The sequence below is a fragment of the Taeniopygia guttata genome, chromosome 4 (genome assembly GCF_048771995.1).
Source record: "Taeniopygia guttata chromosome 4, bTaeGut7.mat, whole genome shotgun sequence".
Lineage (NCBI taxonomy): Eukaryota > Metazoa > Chordata > Aves > Passeriformes > Estrildidae > Taeniopygia > Taeniopygia guttata.
Genome location: NC_133028.1, coordinates 47,751,550 through 47,775,216, shown reverse-complemented (window position 1 = coordinate 47,775,216; position 23,667 = coordinate 47,751,550). Strand labels below are relative to the sequence as shown.

Sequence of the window (23,667 nt, the reverse complement as noted above, 5' to 3'; positions counted from 1 at the left end):
CTCTGTCCCCATGTTCCGGCTCTGTCCCCCCGTATCCCGGCTCCGTCCCCGTATCCTGGCTCTGTCCCCATGTCCCGGCTCTGTCCCCCGTGTCCCGCCCTCATTTGGCTCTCCAGAACCGACCACAACTTTCTCTTCCTTTGCAGACCCGCCTGCAGTTCGGGTCCGAAGCTCTTCTGTGTTTCCCCCTTCTGAGCAGGGCTGGCCCTGAACGCGTGCAGTAAATGCGTCGTCTTGGATAGAAATACAGCTGCAGGCTCTCAAGTGACGTGCCTTAAAGCACAAATAATGCTTTGCACTAAGTTAAATGTTTGCCGCGTTTTTAAGTGGCATTATATTAAACGTTTCTCAAATGCTAACGCGCCTACTTATCAGAAGTTCTGTTTTACTGTGTAGTAACCAACAAATAAATAGGATCTTTTTGATCTTTTTCCTTTCAAAAGGAAGAGGATGTTTATGTATTTATTTGTCTTTCATTTTTATGGGAAACTTGCTTTTAAAGCAGTGTTTTTCTTTATTACGTTGTTAACAGGGCAACTGAATGGACCTAATTTAACTGTGGTTTAGAGCATCTTGAAAGGGAGGAGAAAATGGTAAAAACAGCACAGCTAGTGAAACTTACATTTACATACTGTTTATAATTTTAAAGTAGGTGTCTTTTATACCAAAGGTAGGCAATGTTATTTATCTTTGTCATTTAAGTTACAGTGCAAATTGTGTATTGATCATTGCTTTTCATTTTCTCTCTTTCAAACAGTGGCTACTGTAAATATGGCCAATAGAATAAAAATCCATCTCTTCCCACAGAATTTACGGTCCAATTAGAGAAAAAAATGCTGGGAAAAAATACTGTGAACAAACAGTGCAGTGTCTTACTAGGTTTGGTTAGTTCTGTATTGCACATTACATTTTATTGTGTATGTCTGCATCTGCTTTTGTCTCAGTAAGCTGCCAAGGGATTAATAAACACATTTAATGGATGAGTAGTAGTTTTGTGAAAAGAGTTAAGTGAGAATGGGCAACCAGTTAGGCTGTTAACTTTTTGAATTGAAAATCTCTGCAGAAATCCACAAGGAATATAGATTCTGCAGAGCCAAAACAGTGTGGAAGAGGACCGGTATTGGAAACAAAAAATATAGGAAGTGACTTTATAATGTCAGTGCTTAGAGACAAAATGTTGAGAGGAATTCTCCAAAAATATGGGAGAGGGGTTAAGTGTGGCAGTGTAAGTGTGTACAGCTCAGTTGAAGTGATGATTCAAGAAGGCCTTTCTTCTCACAGGAACAATGAGGAAACAGAGGTAAAATCACTCATAGACAGAACTCCTAGTCTCATTATTTTAGCTTATCTTCTCTGAGAGATTTGAGAATACAATTAACCTGACTGTAATTTTCATTGTCGCAGACTGACCTTAAAAACCCCCAAAATCTCACAGCCAACCAAACAACAGAGCCTTTAAGGAAAAATGTTCTAAATTTTTGGCTTGCCCTAGGACAGACTTCCAGTGTGACACTGAGCTATAAATTCTCTTTGTGCTTTTGCTGTCACATGTGTAACAGGGACAAAGGAAACTTTCACCTTGCAGTGCTCTCTGAGAGGAAAGTCTGTTCAGTTACTGGTGTGGTGGAGAAACATATAAATTTTTGCAATAACTAATAATTCAAATAAATCTAGACTGAATGTGTTGATATTCTAATGACCTGTATATCAAGTTGCAGTCATTATAGAAGCCCAGTTTGTTAAAATTACTTGTAAGAAGTTTTTAGAAATAAATTTTAACAACGGGTGATTAATAGATGGACACTATAGTATAATATACTTCGGAAATAGAAACCTTGTCAGAGTGTACCAAAATATTTAGTAGTTTTGCACAGCATGAAAATGACCAAAATAGCTGATTGAGTCCAGGAACATCCACTAGAAGAAAAAATTGAGTGATTAGGTGAATGTGTTTTTCTGAGTGGTTTGCGTGCCGAGCAAAAGATGGACTTGTGAGTTCTTTGAATTCCCATGGAGAACAAAAATATTAACCCAAATGCATACAAGAATACTTTTTAATATTGAAAGAGGTACTGTAGTTGAGGATATGAGTTTAAATACTAGAAGCTATGGGTATACTAGAAGAATGTGGTAGCAGTAACTCTTCTTGATTTACTGCTCTGGCTGTGCCTTCACTGGATTATTTCTGCCACAGAGGTATACTTAGGATATAGACTCTGTCTCAGATTCCATGCTGTCAAGATTTACCCAAATAAAATATCTTGTGGTAAAGTAGGTATGGCATTGTGTAGTGTCCTGTTCTTTGTGTGGCAGTGTATTAATTAAAGCAAACAACAGTACTCGTAGCAGAGCCACTGTTCTTGTAATTTAGTGGTTTAAAAATGTTTCACTATAACATCATCATACGTGTAATTGTGCAAAGACCTCATTAATCTAGACAGTGCTGTTCTAGTGTCACTCGTGCTTTATATATATGTATATAAACCCCTATTCTGGCCTTTCTCAGCAACATTCAGATTTCTCTTTCTCTCTGCGCTGTTGCTGTGGCCTGTGTCACTTGTGCCGAGAGGGCCATCTAGTGTCTGAGGCTTTCCAGTGCCACCTCAGGTAATGGGCAGTTTGCTGAGTGATGGAGCAGAAAAATTACTGCTTCTGTGCCTCATGTTAAACTCCTGTGGAATACTGTAGTAGGAAAAATGTAGCTTTCAACCCACTGTAAGGAAAATTAGTGTGAGTTTTTAATATACCGAGATTAATTTCAGCTTTGTTACTGTTGAATTTGACTGCTTTAAAGTAGTTGTGTGTTTGAGGTGTTCATGTCGTATCATGAGATGAATGTTTATTTGCTTATGTTATTATCTCACCCAACTCTGGATTATTTTTTAATACAGAAACCAATATTATTTCCCATGGCCTAAATACCTACTCTATATGCCTTTTAGCAGTTACAAAAAGACAGATGTTTGTATTAGAGAACTGACTGTTGTAGATATGTGCTCAGGAAATGTTTTTTTTTTTTTTTTAATAATGCATGGTTAATATTGTGGAAGATTTTAATGTAAAAAAACCCCAACTTGCTCTAAAATGTATATGCACTTAAAAATTGAAAATGAATCATTTTCTTAAGGTTTTAGTTGGTGTCAGAAATATGCTAAAGTGTAAAAAAAAATATACAGAGGTCATTTTCCTATTCCTGATCTTGTATGTGAAGAGACAGTGTAGATGTGAAACCATTCTTTTCCCTTAAGAAAGGACCTGCCAATTATTGATGCAGAATGTCTTTAGTAGTGTCTTATGTTAAAATCAGTTGTAGCAGATAGTGGAAGAACCAGTGCTCTCATTTTTTTTTTTCTTTTCTTTTTTTTTTATTCTGTATTCTTTTATGGATGTCGTACTCTGCTTTCTATTTCAGGAACTTCATCTCAGGAAGAAGATGAAAGATAATGTCGCTGAAGAACATTTATATTTGGCTTTTTCTCATCAGTACAGAGATAGTATCTTTCCTCTTCATACATCTATCTCACTGTTTTTGCTATCCTATTGTGACTGCAAATTATTTAAAGTTTTTTTAGTGCCGACTGGCGAAGATGTGGGTGATCAGTGTGTGACAAAAAGCCTCGCTGGTGATCTTGAGGTCCACTTAATCTCCAGGTGTCAGCTTCCAGTGGTTGTGCAGAGCTGCACTTTGCCTGCTGTTGTCGTGAAAGATGACAAATTCTGCAGAGCTGGGCTTTCTGTGGTCTTAAGACATATAATACAGAAAACATTTGAGGCAGATCCATCTAAAAAGGATGTTTTGGAACTCTTGGGCTTTAAGAAGACCTGCTTAAAAGCCTGTGCTGAAGTGAGTGTGTCTCTCTCTTAGATACATTGATTGGTTTTTTAATAAGCATTAAATGCTCTGAATTAGACTGTTAATATTGATGTCAAGTAAGTTCTTTTAGAAAAAAACTTAATTTGCTTAGAAAATGCAATTTTCTCTATGGAGAAATACCTGTATTTTGGCACAAAGATGAGAAATAATTATTTTTGAAGATGCTAGTTTTTAGCAGCACAAAAAGAACCTTAATGTTAAAAAGTAGGTCAGATCTTTGCTTCATGTCTAGCAGTATGTTATAAAATTTGAAGTGAACTAAGAAACACCTAATTTCTTGCTGATTTTGATTTCAAGAACACAATATATTGTTTGCCTTCATTGTCAAGGTGACTTTTGTTTAGCTTATCCTCACCAGGTTGTCCAGTGTCTTTTCAGCAGAGTGGCTAACTGGCCAGGTGGTCAGTCCCTAGCCTGTGCCATTCCAGGGGATAAGTCCCTCCTAGGAGTGGAATATTCTGAATTTCACATCAGTTCCTCTCAGCTTATTCTATAGTGTGTAAGGACTATTGTGAATAGCTGCTCTGCCTTGGAGTTTCTTGGGAATTTGTTGTGTGTTCTTCTCGATTCCATGTCATCCTTGATGGGAGTGTATTCCATCTCCCCCCTCCAGGTAAACATGATGAAATGGGCTAGGCCTCAGTATAGACCCTTAAAGATTTCCACTCCTAACTGGCCTTCAGGTAGAGTGTGAACTGTTAACCAACACTACCCTTTGAGTTGAGATGTCAGTCCATTTATCACACAGCAGTTTACTCATCTGGCAGCTCATCCATCTAGACCTGCCTTCCTCCTGTCTCTCAGGAGGCAGAACTCCACCCTGGCATGATTGCTGTTTCCATGGTTGCCATTGATCACCGTGCCTTCAACTCAGTTCGCAGCTTTGCTTCTTATGAGTTACACAGGCATCCTAATTTTATGTCAATAATAAGGAAACAAAAATATGCTGTACCGGATAACCATTCTATTATATATAAGATTTAGCTTCCTAACTCTGCTGTTGTAAAAGCAATACAGAAATACCTGAGTTTCTAAGATTAACAAAGAATATATTTAAAGCTGGAATTCCTTTGCTTGAAGTGATCGAATAACCAAAAGTTACCCTGGATTTGTTTCTCTTTCTGTAGAGACGTTAATTATGTAAATTTATTTGACAGGTTAGCCAGTGGACCAGGCTCTGTGAGATCAGTATACCTCTGGCTGTTGAAAGATTTTTGACAGCCTCTCCTGAGCACGGCCAGGCTATTCCTCCTGACATTTTACTGTTGGAAAGGAAGCTTGGAGAACCTGTCCGAGTACATAACAATGACAAAATTCGAAGGCAGAAACTTCAACAACAGAAGGCAGGTGCCAAGGCTGCAGTGCCTGTGCTTGGTGAAGAAGCATCAGAGGAATTAAAAGCAGAAGTCCATGAACATCCACCCTCAAGTTTGGAACTGAGTGTGGCTTTCTCCAAACTACTTGCCCAGGAAGCACCAGAGGCAATCAACAGGGAGGCCCCTCACATCAGGAGAACAAAAACCTCTGACCTTCCGCTCTTGGACCACATTTTTGCAGAAGGGCTTTATTTTACTGTGGCAGATCTAGTGCTTTTGCCATGCATCCATCAGTTCTTGGTAAGCTGACAAATTCTGCAAATATCAATTAATGTGCGTGTGTGTTTTTTAAGAACCTAAAAGTTGTAAAATACGTTAATTTGAAACATACCATGGTGTTTACAGTGTGACCTTAACCTGAAATCGAAGATTTGTCTTGTTTTTGTACAAACACAGAAAACGGGGATTGGTGAGGTCACTAAATTTACTTCTAGATACAGAGCATATCAATGGTTAGTAAACACTGTTAACTGTTAAAATATTATATAAAATATTTTGGCATGAGTTTGCCCAGAAAATAATTTAACAATACTAGTATAGGTGACTTGAGCTCAACTTATAAACTAGTTCTACAGTGGGAAAAACTTTTGTGGTAAGACTGTGGTAAGTCTTGCTCAGCACAATCTGTGTACTTAGTTTTATGGGGATAGATGAATAGGAGAGATTTAAGGAAATTACAACTCTGTCTTGATTTCCCATCACAGTAGAATGATTCAGTGAGTTTGCCTCCTACAGTTCTGTTCCTGCAGTTACTGTATGAGATTTATAGCTAAGCTGGTGTCTATTCCAAGAACATTTGCATTTTGATTTTGCATGCTGGTTTGCCAAATGTTTCTTATGGTGTTTGAAAACAAATGGAATTCCTGGAGAAGATGCTGTTAGACTGAGGATAACAATCTTGAAAATCAAGATAATGACTATCAAATATTAATAATATGACAGATGTCCACTTTATAACTTTAACATCCTCAGTGGATTTCTGTATGATGATGGGAGCAATACGAATGCCTTTGAATTGAGATGATGAGTTATTTTACAGAAATGCTTCTTAATTCATATCTGCTTTGTTTGTTTTGCAAATCACAAAATTGGATGTGAACAGCAACTTCTGTATGGATGATACTAAGCAAAAGTATTAAGATAAAATGCTTTCTTACTATTTAAAATGCCTTTCAGCCTTTGTTTTTCCAAGATATTTTTAAATAAGAGCATAACTTTGTCCAGTAATATTTGATTTACTGTTGCTAGTCATGAGAAGATTTTTGCATCAGATGCTTAATTGATTTCAGCAATGTAGTTGGGATCATTCTATGGAAGTACTATGAGCAGCCAAGAATTTTGTATTTATTGAATTTTTATATATTACCCTTGAGCCCTGGTGTTCTGCAGCTCATAAGCTACATATTTTACAATGCGCTTCTGTTAGCTCACACCAAGGATTGCCCTGAAGACCTGGCTTTCAGTTTCGTCTTTACCTAATTTGCAAGAGCTCTGGGATAATGTTTGTTTATTTCTCTTCTCTGGTGAATGATAATTTTCTAAGCAATTATACTTTGATGCCTATAGTTGTCATCAAAATTGAAAAACTTGCATTTGAAAGCTTCTTGCAGGCAGTGAGTTGAAACTGCTCTTGTTGATGGAATTGAATTCCCAGAGTTCAATTCTATATTAAAGTGTTATTTGTCACTTGTATAACTGGACTTCCTGGATTGTGCTTAAAAAAAAAATCACTGTAGTTGCAGTTCCACTTTGAATTAAGAGTGTGAATAATAATGAAGTCTTAAGTGAGTATGTGTCTGGAAAATATCCTATAAGCATGAGGAGACCTGACTAGCTGATTGTAATTATAATTACCAAAAGTAAGATAATGAAGCTGAAGTGTTGTTTTTCATTACCTCATTTCATTGCTGTTATCATTGTGAGGTTACCTTTGTTATGACTTCTACTAGTTGTAACTGTTGAAAATGAATAGAAGCATAACAAAAGCTCAGGTCCTCATCTGGGAAAAAACATTATTCACTTTTTAAAATACAATTTAGAACACTTTGTAACAAGTTTAACAGTGCCTCTTAGAATTGCTTTCCAAAAGATTTCTTCCTTAACTGAATTAATGTGGTTTTGCCCATGTTACTATTAGGTTACTGAATTAGATACTAAAGTTACACAGTTCATGCTTTTGTTGCTTTAGCTATTGCTAATTACTTTTGATTACCCTAAGCATATTATAAACACAGCATGCAGGAGAGCTGTTGGAAATTTTGTGTAATTTCACATGTTCTTTACCATTTTCTTTTTCCACTCTTCTGACAGCTCAGGTGAAGAATGTTGGTTTTGTGTGGCCTTTTCTGCCTGTTCTTGTAATAATGATTTTTAATTTTTTGTTTAAAGCAGGCACAGCATCACAGAATAGTTGAAGCTTCAAGAATTGAGGTTGGAAGTCACATCTGGAGCTCATCTTGTCTAAGCAGCCTGCTCAGAGGAGGGTCAGCTAGGGCCAGTTGCCCAGGATCATGTCCAGTTATATTTTGAGTGTCTCTAAGGAGACTTCACAACCTCTCTTGTAAGAGGATGATCTCCATTGTTCTAGAACATTTGGGAATCTAAACAAAAGTTATTTAATTTCATCAGGTGCATCCTTTTAAATAGTAGCTGGACTTCATCTTAAAAAGTGATTTGGGTATATGTTTTTAAAATATGTGCAACATATTCTTACTTAAGAATTTTTTTTTTCATTTTTACACTTAAAATGCTAGTTTCTGTTGGAGGCCACATTAACTTATAATCGCATACACTTAATTCAGAAAATAAATCTACTAGTTACCATTATTGTATAAAAATATGAAATTAAGATTGTAGAAAGTAATACATGATTAAAAAAAAATCCGTACTAATTAAAAAAAAAAAAAAGCTGCAGATGTAGTGCAAAGCCTTGAATAAAGACCAGGGCTAATGTATGCCTATTACCACATAGTCTAAGGTATTTCAGGCTTGTAGTTCCCAGCAAAACAGCTGTTGGTGAATGAGCTTTTAAGGGGTACTTGTGGGAAAGACCATTCAGGTACCATAATGTCATGCTTAGAGTTCAGTATTCATTGCAAATTACTGCATTGGGGTTTTTTGTCTAACGATCAACCAAAATTAACAATTCCTATGTTAGGAAATAGCAGATATTCAAGAGTATTATTTGTATGGAGTTTTCCTGTTACTGACTGAAATTATGATTAAAATGGTCATATGAACCTTTTCATCCTATTGAGAAATGGGAATTGCAGATAAAGTCTAAGTGTCTGACTGGCAGTTCCACCTGGAGCTCTGAACCAGCTGATTTTTGTATTGCCATCATGCTGTGAGTGCTTGTGCTCAGCGTGGAGCTGAGCTTACTCCTGTAGTTTGGTGGCTTGTAGTAAGAAATTTACAGTAGCCACTAACCTTCGTATTTTATTATTTTAGGTTTCCAGCAAGAAACAAGGCAAAAATCTGGTAAACTTGCCACTGATATCCAGTTGGTATCGAAGAGTTCAAGAAGTACCTGGCGTAAAGAAAGCTGCTGGCAAATGCAACATGGAGCTTCTCCAGCTTCCAGAGTTGGTGTCTGCTCCTGAGGAACAGCTACAGGACTCCACTTCAGTTCCTGAGGAGTTAGAAGAGGATAATGAAGACAATCATTTTATAGGTGGTCCAAGGCCAACCATGACTAAGTTAATGGTAATTTAAGCTTTTTAATTAGTTATTTTTATAATCACATTTGTTTGATTTGGAGTAGGTAGAATTCATTAGAATTATACAAGGTAATTTTGACAGCCTTGAACAGTTTAATACCCCTTGTTTGTCTTAAATCTGATGCACGTTGACTTAGAAGTGATTCTACTTTTTTCTTCTCATCTCATATTTGAGTAATTCAGGAACTGGGCAAAGATAGGACAGTTGGAGCTTTATCAATAATTCTGAATAATCAAAGTAACCTTTTGTTCAAATTGCAATATTGTATTTCTGTTCTAAAGATATTTATATAAAGAATGACAAAAAACCTGTTGCTTTTATGTTTGGTTTCATTGTCAAACCTTTTCATTTGGGTTGGTTTTTTTGTTTGTTTGTTTGTTTGTTTTTTTTTTTCTGTTTGATTAAAGCTTTGAACTTCTGGGAACCTTAATGAGTTTTGTTAAAGAAAGCTGTCCATCATGTTCCATAATTCAGTATTTTTTGCACAGAAGCTGACAGCACTTCCTAAAAAATTAGGAGGGCTTTTTTGTGAGAATGAGGGAAATACATAATTTGAATATATAATGTAGAGTCATCTACCTGTCCAGTTTCACTTAAACTGACATTGTTGCAGTTTCATCTGATGCCGTTAAATTTAGTGAGAATTTTGATACCATCTTAAGTGGGTAAAAGGTTTTAATTTATTTTTTTTCCTCCTTTCATTTAGGAAAACGGAATTGAAGCAAAGTTTTCTCCTCATCCATGCCCCAGCTGGACCCTAGACTGGACCAGTCTTCCATCTGCAGTCAGTCCTGGGGAAGGTGAGGGTTTGTAGGTCTGTGTGTGTATTTCACAGGGTCTTCTTATGGTGAAGCTACTTAACTGTTTCATAAGAAAATATGCCAGTTTTCAACATGTTCCAGAGCTAAGACAGGGAAGCGATTTCAAATTTGCATTAAAATTCGGTCTGTTTGTGACACATGGTGACATAACTTCCCTCTGGTCATCAACAGCTGATGAGCAAACTGGGAACAAAAGACTAGCCTTGATTTCAGTCAGCCGTTGACACAGCCCAAAAATCACAACCAAGCTCAGTGCTTGGTTGTGTTGAGTCTTCCATAGAAGTAAAGACATCCATAGATACCTTCCATAGGAATAAAGTTACTGTGGTTGTCAGTAAAAAGAGAGTGGCAGGTCAGAGTATGAAAGTGTTGGTGGTCACAGTGTGAGACAGAAGGAAAATCAGATACGTCATGTGATTATTTCCCTGTATGGATGTATGTCATCATAGGAAATGTTTTCATTTTTTTCCCTAGCAAGGCAGAAGCTGAAAATTTTGTGAAGTGGGGCTTATTGAGATAAGACTGTTAAATGGAAATACTGTGCTACTGCTGATTATATGTGATGTTTGGGAAAGGGGAGATTATATTTAATTTGTGACCAACAAAGAAATGCAACATCTCTGTGGTTTTAGGCAGCATTAGTTCCTTTTTGGAACTTCAGTCAATTGTGGAGTTTTTGCTTGTGTTCCTGGTCCTGTGTGTGTGAATGGATTCATTGTCTTCAGGTTCATTTCCTACTTGCTGCAAAGGCTTTGTGAGTATTAAGATCAGTTTGGCTGGATATGATTAGAGGTGTTTCCTTTAGGCTAATCCAAAGCACATTAAAGGGAAGGGGAAAGTGTGTGAATGTGGGGTTGGATGGTGATAATCCTTGTTGCTGCTTTATTACTCTGAGGATATATGGAGATAGAAGCCTTTGGTACTGTCACATTTGTTCATCAGACATTGTGTTCACTGTGAAACAAACGAAAAAGAGATTTTTTTTAAAACAATTTTTTTTTTCTTTAAAGCAGTTTTTTTTCTATTGACATTTTTGTCCAACTGTGAAATTCAAGAATGAGCCGTAACTGACCTACAGTCTTACTTTTCTCATGAGTTGAAATACTCGTTAAGCAGGAAGTAAAAGAACTTAAAAGAACTGCTTTATTTATGGTATTTCATTTGAAATGAACCATCATTTCAGTAACAGTATGCATGAGATGGAATTTGCTTACAGAGTAAAACAGTGTTTACATTTGTAGTTTAGAAACATCTTTGAAACTTAAGTACCTTTGAATAACACAGACTAGAGCAGTAACACAGAGCACGGGTATTCCAGTTCTGTGGAATTAACTGATGTTTTGATTAAACAGTCTTGGTGGCTACCAATCAACAATCCTGAAGGATCAGTATTAGCTTCAGCTTCTGGAACTGGTTTTAAGTGAGGGATACTTTATTGTAGTGTGGCCTCTCAACAGAGAAAAGAAAATTTAGAAAATTTTCTAACCCTCATCATAAACAAAATTAGTTTTAATGAAAGGAGCAGTGCTTAATGATGCAATTATCTTCTAACCAATATAAAAGTTTGTGACCTTGTGTCCATGTTAAAGTTGTTTGTAATTGCTCATAGAACTGAATAATATTATAATTGTGGAATAAATGGTGTGTTAGATGCAAAGCTGTTTGATTTGAAATGGTCAAAATTGATTTGGTATATCCAGGTTGTTTCTGGGATTTTTTTTTTTTTTTTTGCGGCTAGGTCACTCCTACTTTGTTCTGCTTTTTATATTTGTATTACCTTTTGAATATTTTGACTTGAAAGATGCTTTCTGAGTTGAGAATACATTATGCTTAAAAATCAAAGATGGTTTAGGGAATCTGACATTTTATGAAAACTTTTGCTAATCAAGATATGCAAATTGTGTATTTTATTTTGAAAGTTAAAAGCAGCTGTATTTTAAAAATTAAATCCAGACAGTCATTTATTAGTAAAACAAAAAGAGTTTAAAGAAACACTTTAAAGTTCTCTATTTCCCTTTCAAGCCTGTCAGAACTTTTTGAAAGACTTTGAAGATTTTTTTTTTAATAGTGTTTTAGCCTATTTCAGTGTCTCAGGCATCCTGAAGCAGGAACTCATCCTTCTTCTTCAGCTGATCTTTCCATATCAGAGAGCTCTTTGCCTGCAAACCACATGGGTGTAACAATCCAAGGGAAATTCAACTGAAGCTGCTTCTCATTAGCTTCCCCTTAAGTTCCAGTTTTGCTGCACTTATCTAAATAAGTTTAAACCACATTTGTGTGTGCATTATATTTTGCCATTCAAGATTTGGAAAATCTCTGATGGCAGTACAGCCAGGTTGCTTCACATTCTTCATACGTACTTGAGAAGTAAATAATTTTCAGTAACAAAGAGAAAGCAAAAATATTCATTTTTGTAATATAGGCAATACTGGTATATCTTCTTTTACTGGCTTGCCTTAAAAAGAATATTATTGCAAAACTTTGTATTTCATATGTGACTTCTTAGGATCTTTTCAGGGATATAACATTATGTAGTTGGCCTGAAGACAATTTTCATTGAAGTTTGAATGCAATTGCTAATTTTTAGACAAAAAATTCTTCAGGTTTACCTGGAAATAATGATTTAGACATGTCACTGAACCAGATAACTCATGGATGGCAATGTACACTGTTCCTACTGTTACTGTAGTCTTCCTCCCTTTTTTTTTTTTTTTTTGTGATTGTCTTAAGTTACCAAGCAAAACAAGAGAAGGGAATTAAGTATTTTATATTTTTATAATGCCTGTTTAGAGGCAGGAGGCAAAGCTATTACATGTTAAAGTTACCTTAGTATGTAGTAATGATTTTTAGGCACAATGATTTACTAAAATGAATACTCTTTGAAAACATAGGTGGTTTCCATGCCTCATGAAATCAATGCATGTAGGAATTCCTTATACATTGTAAGGAATACAAGTTCAGTATATTTATGTTTGCTTGAAGTCTGTTGCATTTTCTTAAGTGATGTTTTGATCTGAATGACAAACTTACAGCCTCTGAAATATTAAAAATCTGCAAAGAAAAAACAACAGTTGCTGGTGTATCTTATTAAAAATCATAGTTGAAAGAATGATACCAAGTTCTAACAACTGCATTTTGATTCAGGTGAGGACACATTCTCCTTGGTGTTTGGCCTGCTCTGTAAAATCCTGTTGTGATGAGTGTTTGATGGATTTTCATGTGGCTGATAGTCATACTGGAAGGTGTCACCTTTGTTTCAGTGCTATGCTTTGTGGAGTAAGTGTAAGCCCTCAGAGAATTGCCTTAATGCTTCATATTGAATATCCCCTACAAGAAAAGTTCAGGTTTTGATGAGGTCTGATTCCTGGAGTTGCTTAATTTGCAGTTTTAATTTTACCTGATTACTGATTATTTTGACTGTTCACAAGTCATTGTTAATTGGTTTATTAGGCTTTGGAGAGATTTGTTTTGTAGAGTTCTGTACATAAAGTTCAGTGTATGCTTTTTTAGTCCTGTTGTGGTTTGTGTTTGTTTACTGAACATACTAAAGAATTAAAATTAAATACTGCAGTTTGGCAGTTGAAATGTTTTACAGATTTATAGCTTGAGCACTGAAGACAATTCATAATGATTTGTTTTTGTAAATTCACAGTTTTCTTGGTTCTGATGGTTGAAGCATGTTTTTGATTAATCCACAATTAACTTTGACAAAATGTCTGCACTTGACAGTCAGTGGCCTAAACTGACTTTACCTGTGTAGAATTTGAGTGAATTTGATCTGCCCTAGATAGAAAAATAAGTTTTATTTGTTAGACTGTGAGGTTTTTTTTCTCTTTTGTCTCTGAAGTTATTAGACATGTGGAAGGGCATAAACCCCAAAAACATTAACTCATAGGTGCATAGCAGGTATTTTTAATCAAGTTGTTAAATTAATTTTTCATATTTTAATCAGAAATCTTTAATAAATGTTAAGTAGCCTGCTAAGTATCTCTGCCCTTTGTTTTATTTAAACTATTTGGTCTTTCTTTTACTCCTTATATAATTGTAGTAGAAATTATTAGTTTGCTTCTCCCTTTTATATTTCTATGTTCCTTATTCATGGGATCGCAGAGCCCAAAGTTACATTATTAATCTCATAACCAGAGATTTAGAGGTTTCAGTTGTACTAAGTACTCCACAGCATGGAGGTGCAGGTCATTTTTTGAGGAAGATTACTACTGAGGAGTGAAGGAATGCTGATCCATTCTAACAGTTAAGGTGTGGAACAATGTCCAGCAAATATCCAGATGATTAATATGATTCAAAAAAAATTTTATTTTGAACATTGCTCAAAATCATCATCAGAGGTATTTTTGAGGAATAGAAATATAGAAATTAATATCCTTTAATGGTCAATAAGGTATACTTAAGAGTGATGTTGTGCTACAGAGTGTCACTTTGTAGAGAAGGCAGAGATGACATATTTATTGTATTTGTATTAATTAGAAATATTAAGAAGGAGGAGGAATTAACATTTTTCTATCTCCAAATATTCTAGATATACTATTGGATAAAATGTTACATTGTTGTTGACATTACTCTTCATAATATTTTTCCAGAATATAATAATATCTTAGTATTTCCAGTTATTATAAAATTTAAATTGATTTTTTGTAGCACCAATCTTTACTTTAAAAGGGATATTTGATCTGCTTCAGTAGTCTGAAGCAGGATTTCCTGCTGTAAAATGTCTTTACTGCTTATTTGAAGATTGTTCTGTATGTTTCCATATACCATTACATCAGTGGTAGAGTGTATGGCTTGTGTCCTTTAGCTCTTTTGTGTCACCTGTTTGCAATATCCCAGTGTGTGGGCATTCATAATTCACTTACCTATATGGCATAATCAACACAGGGATTTAAACTTCTGAGGTTTTTATCTGTCTTTGCAGTATTTTTGTAGGTCGCTTACATTGCTGTTTTCTGCACATTGATTGTAACTGAGGGACAGCTGAGTTTTAGCATAGCTGTTCTGTGTTTCTTTTGCAAAGCCTAAGTGGTCCTTTCAGGCAGGAGCATCAGGAGACTTTAGCAGAATCAGAGTTTTTCTCAGCTCTGTGTGTGGCTTCTGGAGCTTAAAATCTTCACAAACCACAGGAGGGCAGCACAATCTCTTTGGATATGGAGCTGTACCGGGATGGATGGAGCTGTGTCCTGGGCTAAGGAGTCATTCTTGAGAAAGATGCTTTTTATGTGGCAGTTTTCAGCTCAGTAATCTCTAGTCCAAAAATTTGGGACCACCTGTTGTAAAAAGTGATTTAAAACATTTTTTCCCCCTCTTTGAATTAGAGTTGGTAATTTGACAGTTGACACATTCATTGTGCTGGAGTACACCTGAAAGCAGTAATTGCTGAGGCTGTATAAACACATAGCAGAGTAACACCTTCTGCCTTGAAAGTGTTCAAGTCCAAGAAAAGAGGTAACAGTTGAGCAGGGAGTGAAGGAAAGGGTAAGTTCATCAGCTCAACTTCTGCTGGAGTTTTATGTTATTTGGGGAAAAGGAGTAATTCTTGGAAGATATTTCTAAGGAAATGAGGAGATTAATGGAAATTTATGGAAATTCTTTTCTTGCTTACAAGTAAGAACATGCAAAGATTTATGCAAGAGATTTTCTTTTAATTGGTCAATAAATACTGCAATAGTTCAAGGGCCAATGTTTTGGAATTAAAAAACATGGTAGCATCGTAGGCTAGGCTGTGGCTGGAATTCAAAGGAAAGGGAAATAACTTACTGAATATGTTAGAAGAAAAAGTAGACAAATGAAAGGATATAAAGGAATTAACCAGTAATTCACTAATTTTTTATTTTGTAGCAACACTCTGAGCATATGAGAATATGTGACCATACTCATTAGGATGGGAGGAAAGTAGAAGTGGAAGTCAGAAAGAAAGAAAAGTCAGAATGCGAATAACTGTGTGGCCCAAACATTGCACAGGAACAAAACATTGAAAATGAACTCCAGAAACAAGGCAAAAAAGATTCTCTCTCTCTTAATTGAACCTCTTATGAATTCTCTTCCTGATATAATCTTGCTTTCAAAAATAAAGGCACTGGAAAATTACACAGTGGATAAGATCAGATTGACTAAGTTTGAGAAGGAAGGTGTAGTCTCTGTGGTTATGCATAGACAAGACTACTGCCTAGAAAGCAAATGAAACTGAGCCCAGGTGTGTCTCCTTCTCTTTCTCAGTGACAAAATTATGCAAACACATCAAAATAATTAAAATTATGTTCTCACTCGAATTTATTGGCACTCATGTTTTGTTGTGGTGCTCAGTCCTTTAAAAACATTATTTGTTGTTTCTTTGAGGGGAAAGTAGGACTTGCTGGAAATTGAAATTCTTCATATATTATTTAATTTTTTTAAATGACCTTTGGAGAACCCATTAGATTAGTTGTAGATTATTTGTGAATAGATAATTCAAGCTGTGTTCTTAATTTGCAGTTCTGATTTTACCTGATTACTGAAACTCTATTAACCTGTCCTACTTATTATTTAATATACTTACATAGTTATTTTTAAGGCTACTGATAGTTTCCAGAGTCTGTGGTTGCCCAGATTTTATGTACATTCATAATTTATCATAGTCAATAAAAAATTGTTTTATTTTGTGGTTATTAAACTAAATAGTTTCCTTCAGAAATGTAGGCAAACATGTTTTGAACAACTTATTTTCCAATGTACAATTTTTTGTGTTTCAAGTATAGAACAAGTATAGAAGAGTAAATCAGAATCATTACCGAGGTATTGTCAAGTTTTGTGCAGCATTAGTGAATTTCTGGGAGCTCTTCACTGACATTTTATCAGGAGTTGACGAATAACAGGATATTTCATCCCAGCACATAAAACATACCTTGAACATAATGTTTGTGCTTAAAGGTGAGCGCTGTGCGAGGGGCTGCATTCACCTTCTTCTTCCTTCCCCCGTCTTGCTATGTTGCAGAGTTGAGGCATGGAATTAGTTTCCAAACCATAAATCAGCTGTGACAAAATGTGAGTTAAGGAGGAATTTTTCTGTCTCTTGGAGTTGCTTATGGCTTCCATCTGCACTTTCATTAGTTTTGGATATTCGTGTTAAGAACCATGAATGCATTACTTGATTTGGATACAGTTTTACATTGGATAAGGTCATGAGTTTGATTTTGGCTTTTCCTGAAGGCAAGTTTTTATGCACAGTTGTTCACTTAAAGTTCTAATCAGCAATTTCGAGGAAGTCAGTACTGCCGTTTTTAAGAAAAAAACCCCAAACCTAATAATGTTAAAAAAACATGTAAAATTATTTTGAATTATTCATAATCTGTTCTGAATAGTTTGATGCTTTCAAAAATTTAATTACACAAAGGAAAGGCCAGACTACTGTATGTTTAGTGTTTTATTGAAGGTGGTATTAATTATTTTGTACTCTAAATGCCTCTTCTCCAGATGGTTTGGAAATGCTTCTGAAAAGTTAATTTTTGGCTCATGTCTCATGTCAAATTTCTGGCAGCTTACCATAGCAATATCAAAAGGGATTCACATCCTTTAGAAACTTTTAAAGTATTGAAGAGCAAATGCAAGTAGGAAGTTCATCTCTTTTGTAGAATTATTTTTTAAGTATAGAAGAATTGGAGAATAGTCTCAATATTAAAATGAGTCAAACCTAATCTGAAGCAATAAAATTTGTCCCCTCCGAGTGCGGAATATTGATCTAAGCATCCAGAGATAATGAAAAGAGTTACGGTGTTTGTATTTCAGCTTGTGCTTTAAAAGTTTTGCAGGTGTGTCACGGAGTGTTGTTCTTTGTGCTGGTGTTTGAATGGCTCCTGTCAGTAGTGTGAGTAGACTAGTTGAGGTATCATTAATGTAGTCATTCCATCGGCACACTTTCCATTCTCTGGAAAGTATCTGATTGGTGAAGGGCTCTTAAATCTGCTTAAATGCTCTTGAATATCCCACTTGCAGATCTTCCATGTGTTCTTGTGTTATTAGTGACAAGAAATAAGAAACAAAAGAACATCCTCTCACCTCAAAGTTTAAGATACTTCTGAGTGCTTCCATGAAGCTCAACTGGACAAACTTTTTACCTTGGCTCTTGGTTGCATTGCATGTTTTCTGCAGAATTTCATTTGTTAGGAGCCAGAGTATGCTGGACAAAAGCAAAAATGGACTCTTAAACTCTGCTGTTTTATACAAACACTCTTGCTGTCCTAAACTTTATACCTGATACCTTTAAGGCTACACTGAACATCATCTCAGGTTGTAAATGGTTCGAGGCTGGATAAGTAATGTTCAAGGTGGCATATGGAAACTGGTTTTCTTTCTCTGTCCTTTATACCTTGAGGCAGTGAGAAATGTTGGTGCATGTCATGGACTGCCATGAGCTATCATTGCATGCTGCATCCTGGATGGGGTCATGAGTTTTGGTGTAAGTTGAGGGGAATTTAATTAACCAGAGCCTTTACCAAACAACACAGTGATTTTACTTGCACAATATTTGCTTGTTTTGTGCAAGAAATAAGTCAATTTATAGATACAATATCTTGAATCATGCCCCATATTTCTATTACAAAACTGTAAGCAAATACTGTGAAAATTCTTGTAACCAGGAGGTTTATTTTTTTTTTGTATGTAACTTTTAGAATCAAGGGTTTAGAAAAGGATATTTTTACTCTTGAACAGCTTCTGAATTTATTCTTGTAGTTAATTTGGTTTTTTACTCATAAAGTGTAGCTTTTCTATGTGTGCTAATGCTGAATATTGAAGACTATAATTATGAAAGCCAATGTATATTGATATATAGCCATCTATCAAAATTGTTAGTGTTCTATAATGTATTTTTTTGAGCACAGTCTATTACTTGACAATTTTTGTGAAGCATTGCCATTATTTCTTCTGTATGCTCTCATCATTTTTGAAAGCCTGAAAATGATTTCTTCGTTAAAATAATCTGCTTCTCTAAAACAAACCCCCAAAAACCCAGCCTGAACTGAGACAAAACACTTCTTAATCCTTTATTTTATGCTACTCAAAAACATCTGCCAAATAGATTGCTTTCCATCTTATCTACAGCACGTATTTGACATTCCTCTGCTTGTGCTCGTTACCGGATGCTTTGGCCCACTTGTGATCTCACTTGATGTATATTGGCATTATGAGCTCTCTGTAACTTAGTTGGATGATGTTAGGTAAGGCATAATGCAGAAAATAAATCATACCTTCAGTCAAGTGTTTTTTGACATTTTTGATCTTAATTGTTTTGTGAACAAAGGTTAGTTTGTTCTTGTTTGTGTCTCCCACTTCTCTTTTTTTTTATGGTAAATACATTCATTTTGCACCTCTGTATGTTTTTAATTGTGCCATGAAGATCATGGTCACAGCTGATTCCACTTGTAGGGAGCAAGTAGAGCATATGGCAGAGATTATCAATGTTGAACTCCTATTTGAGCCACAAGGTCAGAAATTTCATGTAAAGATCAGGTTGGTAGGTTGTTGCAATGACAAACAGTGGGGCTGAAAATCACAGGAGTCACTTTCTGCAAAACACTGGAGTTGCTTGTAGATTACGCTTTCCTGGGTTTGTGTCGCATTCAAAACATGCAGGTTTAGGTGGACACACTTGTTCATGATTGTGCTGTTGGAAAGATGAGCAGATTTTGTGGTATATTTTTTCCTGAAAGTCCTGCAAGGATAAATTAATCTTGAATAATTAGGTAGTATTTCATATCTAGTTCAAGACTCTTTATGAATGTAGAGGGTTTTTCTAATAAATTGTTGATAATTTTAATAAATATGGAAATAGTTGTTTAAAAACTGTCTGTTTCTTAAGCTAGCTAAGCAGATATAAGGAAACATCCTTTTGAGTTTGCTTTTATTTAGTAAATTTAATTTTTGCAATGTCTTGTGGAGCTTACTCTTCCTCACTGCAACCATATGTGTAGTTTGTTTCACAGTAGAAACAGTCCTGCTGAGGTCATGTAAAATATTAGTGACAAGAGCTTCAGTAGACTCATAACCTTTTAATTTTATGTTCTTCATTAAGATGACTCAGATTTGCTACTGTGCAATATATATACAATGCTGAAGAAATAAGCATTGACTAGTTAGTTCTTTCAGTTTGTATCAGAAAAATGATACATAGGTGAGTGCTCCCTACTGCAGGAATTCTATATTTCTTTTAATTTTGTTGTGTGTCTGAGAGGGACAGAGCACAGTGCTCAACAAATTTTTCTGAAGTCTTTTCAGTACTAATTAATTAATTAAAAACCCTAGCACTGTAATATATTAGTTTTTAACTCAATACAGCTTTATGGAGAATTCAAATCTTATAGAATATGGTCTGTTGTCCATTTGTAAGACATCCAACATGTCTGCTGCATGAGTAAAATTAGAAGCATACTTAGTTATTGTATTTTGTATAAAGCTGCAGTACAAGAGAAGAAATGGGCTTTACAGACTTTGATTTATCAAAGAATCTTGAATTCCTTTGTACTTAAGGGGGGAATTGAATGGGACGCCATTGATTCTCTTCCATGCTCAAATTTCAGTGCCTGTAGACTATCTTGCATTTTTCTGCCAATTTTATTTACCATTATGCAGGTACTCAATGGAGGTTGTGATTACCATTTTGCAGCTCAGGTATTCATGGTTTTTTGAATTAAAAATACCTCTTAAAATTACTGAATACTCAGTTAAAGATACTTCTGTAGTCCCATACAATCTTTTTTCCCCCATTGTAATAAACACTTTTCCATGTAATTAAAATATTATTTTTATTATAGATATGCTTGTTCTGACTTTGAGTCTTCTCAGCTTGGTTTACTCCAGAAGTGGTTTAATACAAGTAAAATAATCCCATCAAATTGCCTCAAACTAATCCCACTCTTAAAGCAGAAACACCCATTTTAAGAATTTTATTTGCATAACACTATTGGCTTGACTGATGAACCTTCTCGCAGCTTTGTGCTGTGCTGCATTAGTTAATGTGAGAACAGCTTTGCACCTTTGGCTTGAGGAGAATTTGCACACAACATCCATACCCCATTAGCTTGCTGTTCTCCAAATGCTTCCTTTGCTCTCTGGGTAAGTAAGGGCTCGAGCATCTACAGAACATCTGTCTCGGAGCTCCCAACAGGAGTGTGGATGTGCCCTGCTCTCAGAGGTGGGGTCCATACAAAGGTGAAGGATTCCTGTGTTTCTCAGTTCTTTTAATCTAGTTAGGGGTGCTTTTATTTCCTTGAGACCAGTATTACTGGGATCTTTCCTTCTCAATTCCCCGCACAGTTAGAAGTCCAGAGAAAGAATGCTGGCTGTCAGTGTGTACATTGTACGTAGAATGGGATGCAGTTGGAATCTTGCAGATTCTTCTGTGTGGAGTTTGTCAGTACGAAGACCTAGGGCAGTGGACATGACAGAACATGCCAACTATTAACCCCATTCTGAAGAAGGCAACTCTATTGCTGTCTGAGCTTGATAGGCATTTGCTTAAGCCCAGTTTGTGTGTGTGCATGTGACAGGCCAAATTCGTTCAAATATACCAAATAATACTTGCAGTATAGAGGTTTTCTTGTCCTCTTTATGTAGTGATTTTAGAAAGGCTTAATTTTTAAATGATGTGAAGCATTCCTATAGCCATTTATCAGAAATGTGTGCTTATATATATTGGAACAAATTTCATGTTTAAGAGCTGCTAGCTGAGACACTGCGTAGCAGATGCTCTACTGAGGCATTTCTTCAACAGGTACTTCTATGAAGTCTACAAACCATTCATTTGTTTCAATTTAGACATGCCCTCTTACAGTTTATTAAGTGATGATGGGGTCTATAGCTGCAGATACTTGGTGACCTATTAGATCAATTTCTGCATCAGCATTAAAAGATGATGACAGAGTAAATGTGTCTGTATGACCTGCAGTACCTCAACTCTATCCACGTTTAGTGATGGTGAAGGAAAAGGAGTTATGAGACAGTTTTTGCACTAGAAGAGCAGTAGGGCCTCCAGAGGTCTTATCCAAAGAAACATTGCTGGTTTTGTGCTGGGTTTTTTTGTTTGGTTTCCAGCTTTTGGCTCCCGTGACATTATACTGGCACATAAAGTTTGTGTCAAAGCCCATTTGCTACATAACATGCTACAAATAATTATCTGTTGTTTTAATATCTTAGGTTTATAAGTCCATGTTTAGTTGTGTATTTTTTCATTAAGGCAGATGTTTCATAAACATGCCTTCTGGCAGTTAGTGGGAGATATATTTTCTTTTTGAGTTTCTGAAGGCAGATATTTCGTTAGTCTGAGTCTTTGTTTAGTTGACAGAGCTGATTAATTTCTGTTGGAAAAGTGTTCATAACTTTTCATTTCTGCTGGCATCAATTTGCAGAAATTCAGCAAGCTGTTTGAATTGACTTTGGTTCATGCTACACAGTTTTTCTGTCTCCATCCCCCTCAAAACTGTTATAAAGTAACAAAATGAGGACATGAAGGGGATACTGTTGTGCATTTTCTCCTTTTAACTAATTAGTTGGGAGTTTTTGTGTGGGAGATAAATTCATGGATGACCTTTCTGTTTAGTTAGGTGGCCTTAAGTATGCTGGTAAGTTTGTAGAGTAAACAGAAGTGATGTGTAAAGCAGAAAGTGCTGCTCTTTGTCTGCAGCCAGCTGCTCCAAGTCGCTCTCTGTGGAAGGGCCAAATGAAGTCATGACTTTGTTTCCTAATGCTCTTACTTGAAGAGCCTGGGGAGCTGGAGTGCAGTACTGGGCTGGTGCCCACAGTTTCATTAACTTTTTTTTCCCCCCATTTAAATCCAGGTCTCTGTTTCAAAGATGGTTGAAGGGATTTATGGATTTTCTTGATTATTTACTTTCATAAACTATGTAAGAATAATACAAAAGGTCACCTGGCACAAAGCTGCTTACGACTCAAGAGAAAGGAACCTTTTATTATTAGAACCATTGATTGGGCAACAAGTGCCAATTTAATGTATTTATTGTCTTGGAAACTCACTTTTGCCTCTGCTTTGGATTTCAGGAAAATGAATTAACCTGTGACAGTATTTTCAAGCTTGGATACTTTTATTCCTTAAAATAACAGAACACCCTCTTCTGCTCTTTTGTCAAGCATGAATGTAGGTAGTGGAGAACTGTGTGCACAACTAACTTTTCATCAGTGTTTCTGAGGTTATCTTACATTTGATTAGCCAGAATTTAAAAAACCCAAAAATTCACCATTAGGCAGCTTTTTAATTGATATAATCAACTTGTCTCTTAACTGGTATTTTAGACATGCTCTGAAAACCTTCTAGGAATGTATTTATGACATGTGGTGTAGCATAAGCTGACCAGTTCTCTGTTATTTGAGAGGCAAATTTTTTCCCCCTTTTTTTAGTGTGTAGTCTTTTAGAAATGCATTAAAACACATTGAAATGGTATTTAATTTTCATCTTCTAAACTTGATGTAAAATGTTAGTGTCTTCATGTTGCATGTTTTTGACTTGTCGTGAAGAATTTCTATTGATGGCAGGATTGTTCAACTTCACAATCTTTCTGACATAAAGGGTGCAATAAAGTAGCATTACTTGGTAAGGGGTGATTATTGCTATGTAATATGATCCAGATCACTATGCCATCTTTTATATATATTGAAAGGAAAGGAGTAGGTATTTGTTTATTTCTTTGGTTTGTCTTCTGCTGCATCATAATTTGTTTGTGCTGATTATAGTCAATTTGTGCATTACCTAACTTGGCAGGATATAATGGGTCATTTGGATTACTGACAACAATGAAAAGGAGCACTTTGAACAGAAGCATTCTGTAAAATGCCCTGATTCTGTTAGTGTGGATAAATATCTGTTACTACTTTAAAGGGG

General features: G+C 35.8%; 1 protein-coding gene across 2 annotated transcripts in view; it reads left to right on the top strand.

Moving 5' to 3' along the window:
• GSTCD (glutathione S-transferase C-terminal domain containing) overlaps nucleotides 1-23,667 on the top strand; it is a 46,428-nt gene that overhangs the window by 544 nt on the left and 22,217 nt on the right. Inside the window, exons 1-5 of one of the 2 annotated variants that reach the window (XM_072928545.1) lie at nucleotides 711-1,300; nucleotides 3,413-3,844; nucleotides 5,032-5,490; nucleotides 8,701-8,955; nucleotides 9,677-9,770. In XM_072928545.1, the coding sequence (XP_072784646.1) occupies nucleotides 1,154-1,300; nucleotides 3,413-3,844; nucleotides 5,032-5,490; nucleotides 8,701-8,955; nucleotides 9,677-9,770 (1,387 nt within the window). In that variant the 5' untranslated portion in view covers nucleotides 711-1,153. Of the gene's footprint in view, nucleotides 1-710; nucleotides 1,301-3,412; nucleotides 3,845-5,031; nucleotides 5,491-8,700; nucleotides 8,956-9,676; nucleotides 9,771-23,667 lie in introns of those variants that run through there. The other variant, XM_030271632.4, reaches the window with a different exon arrangement.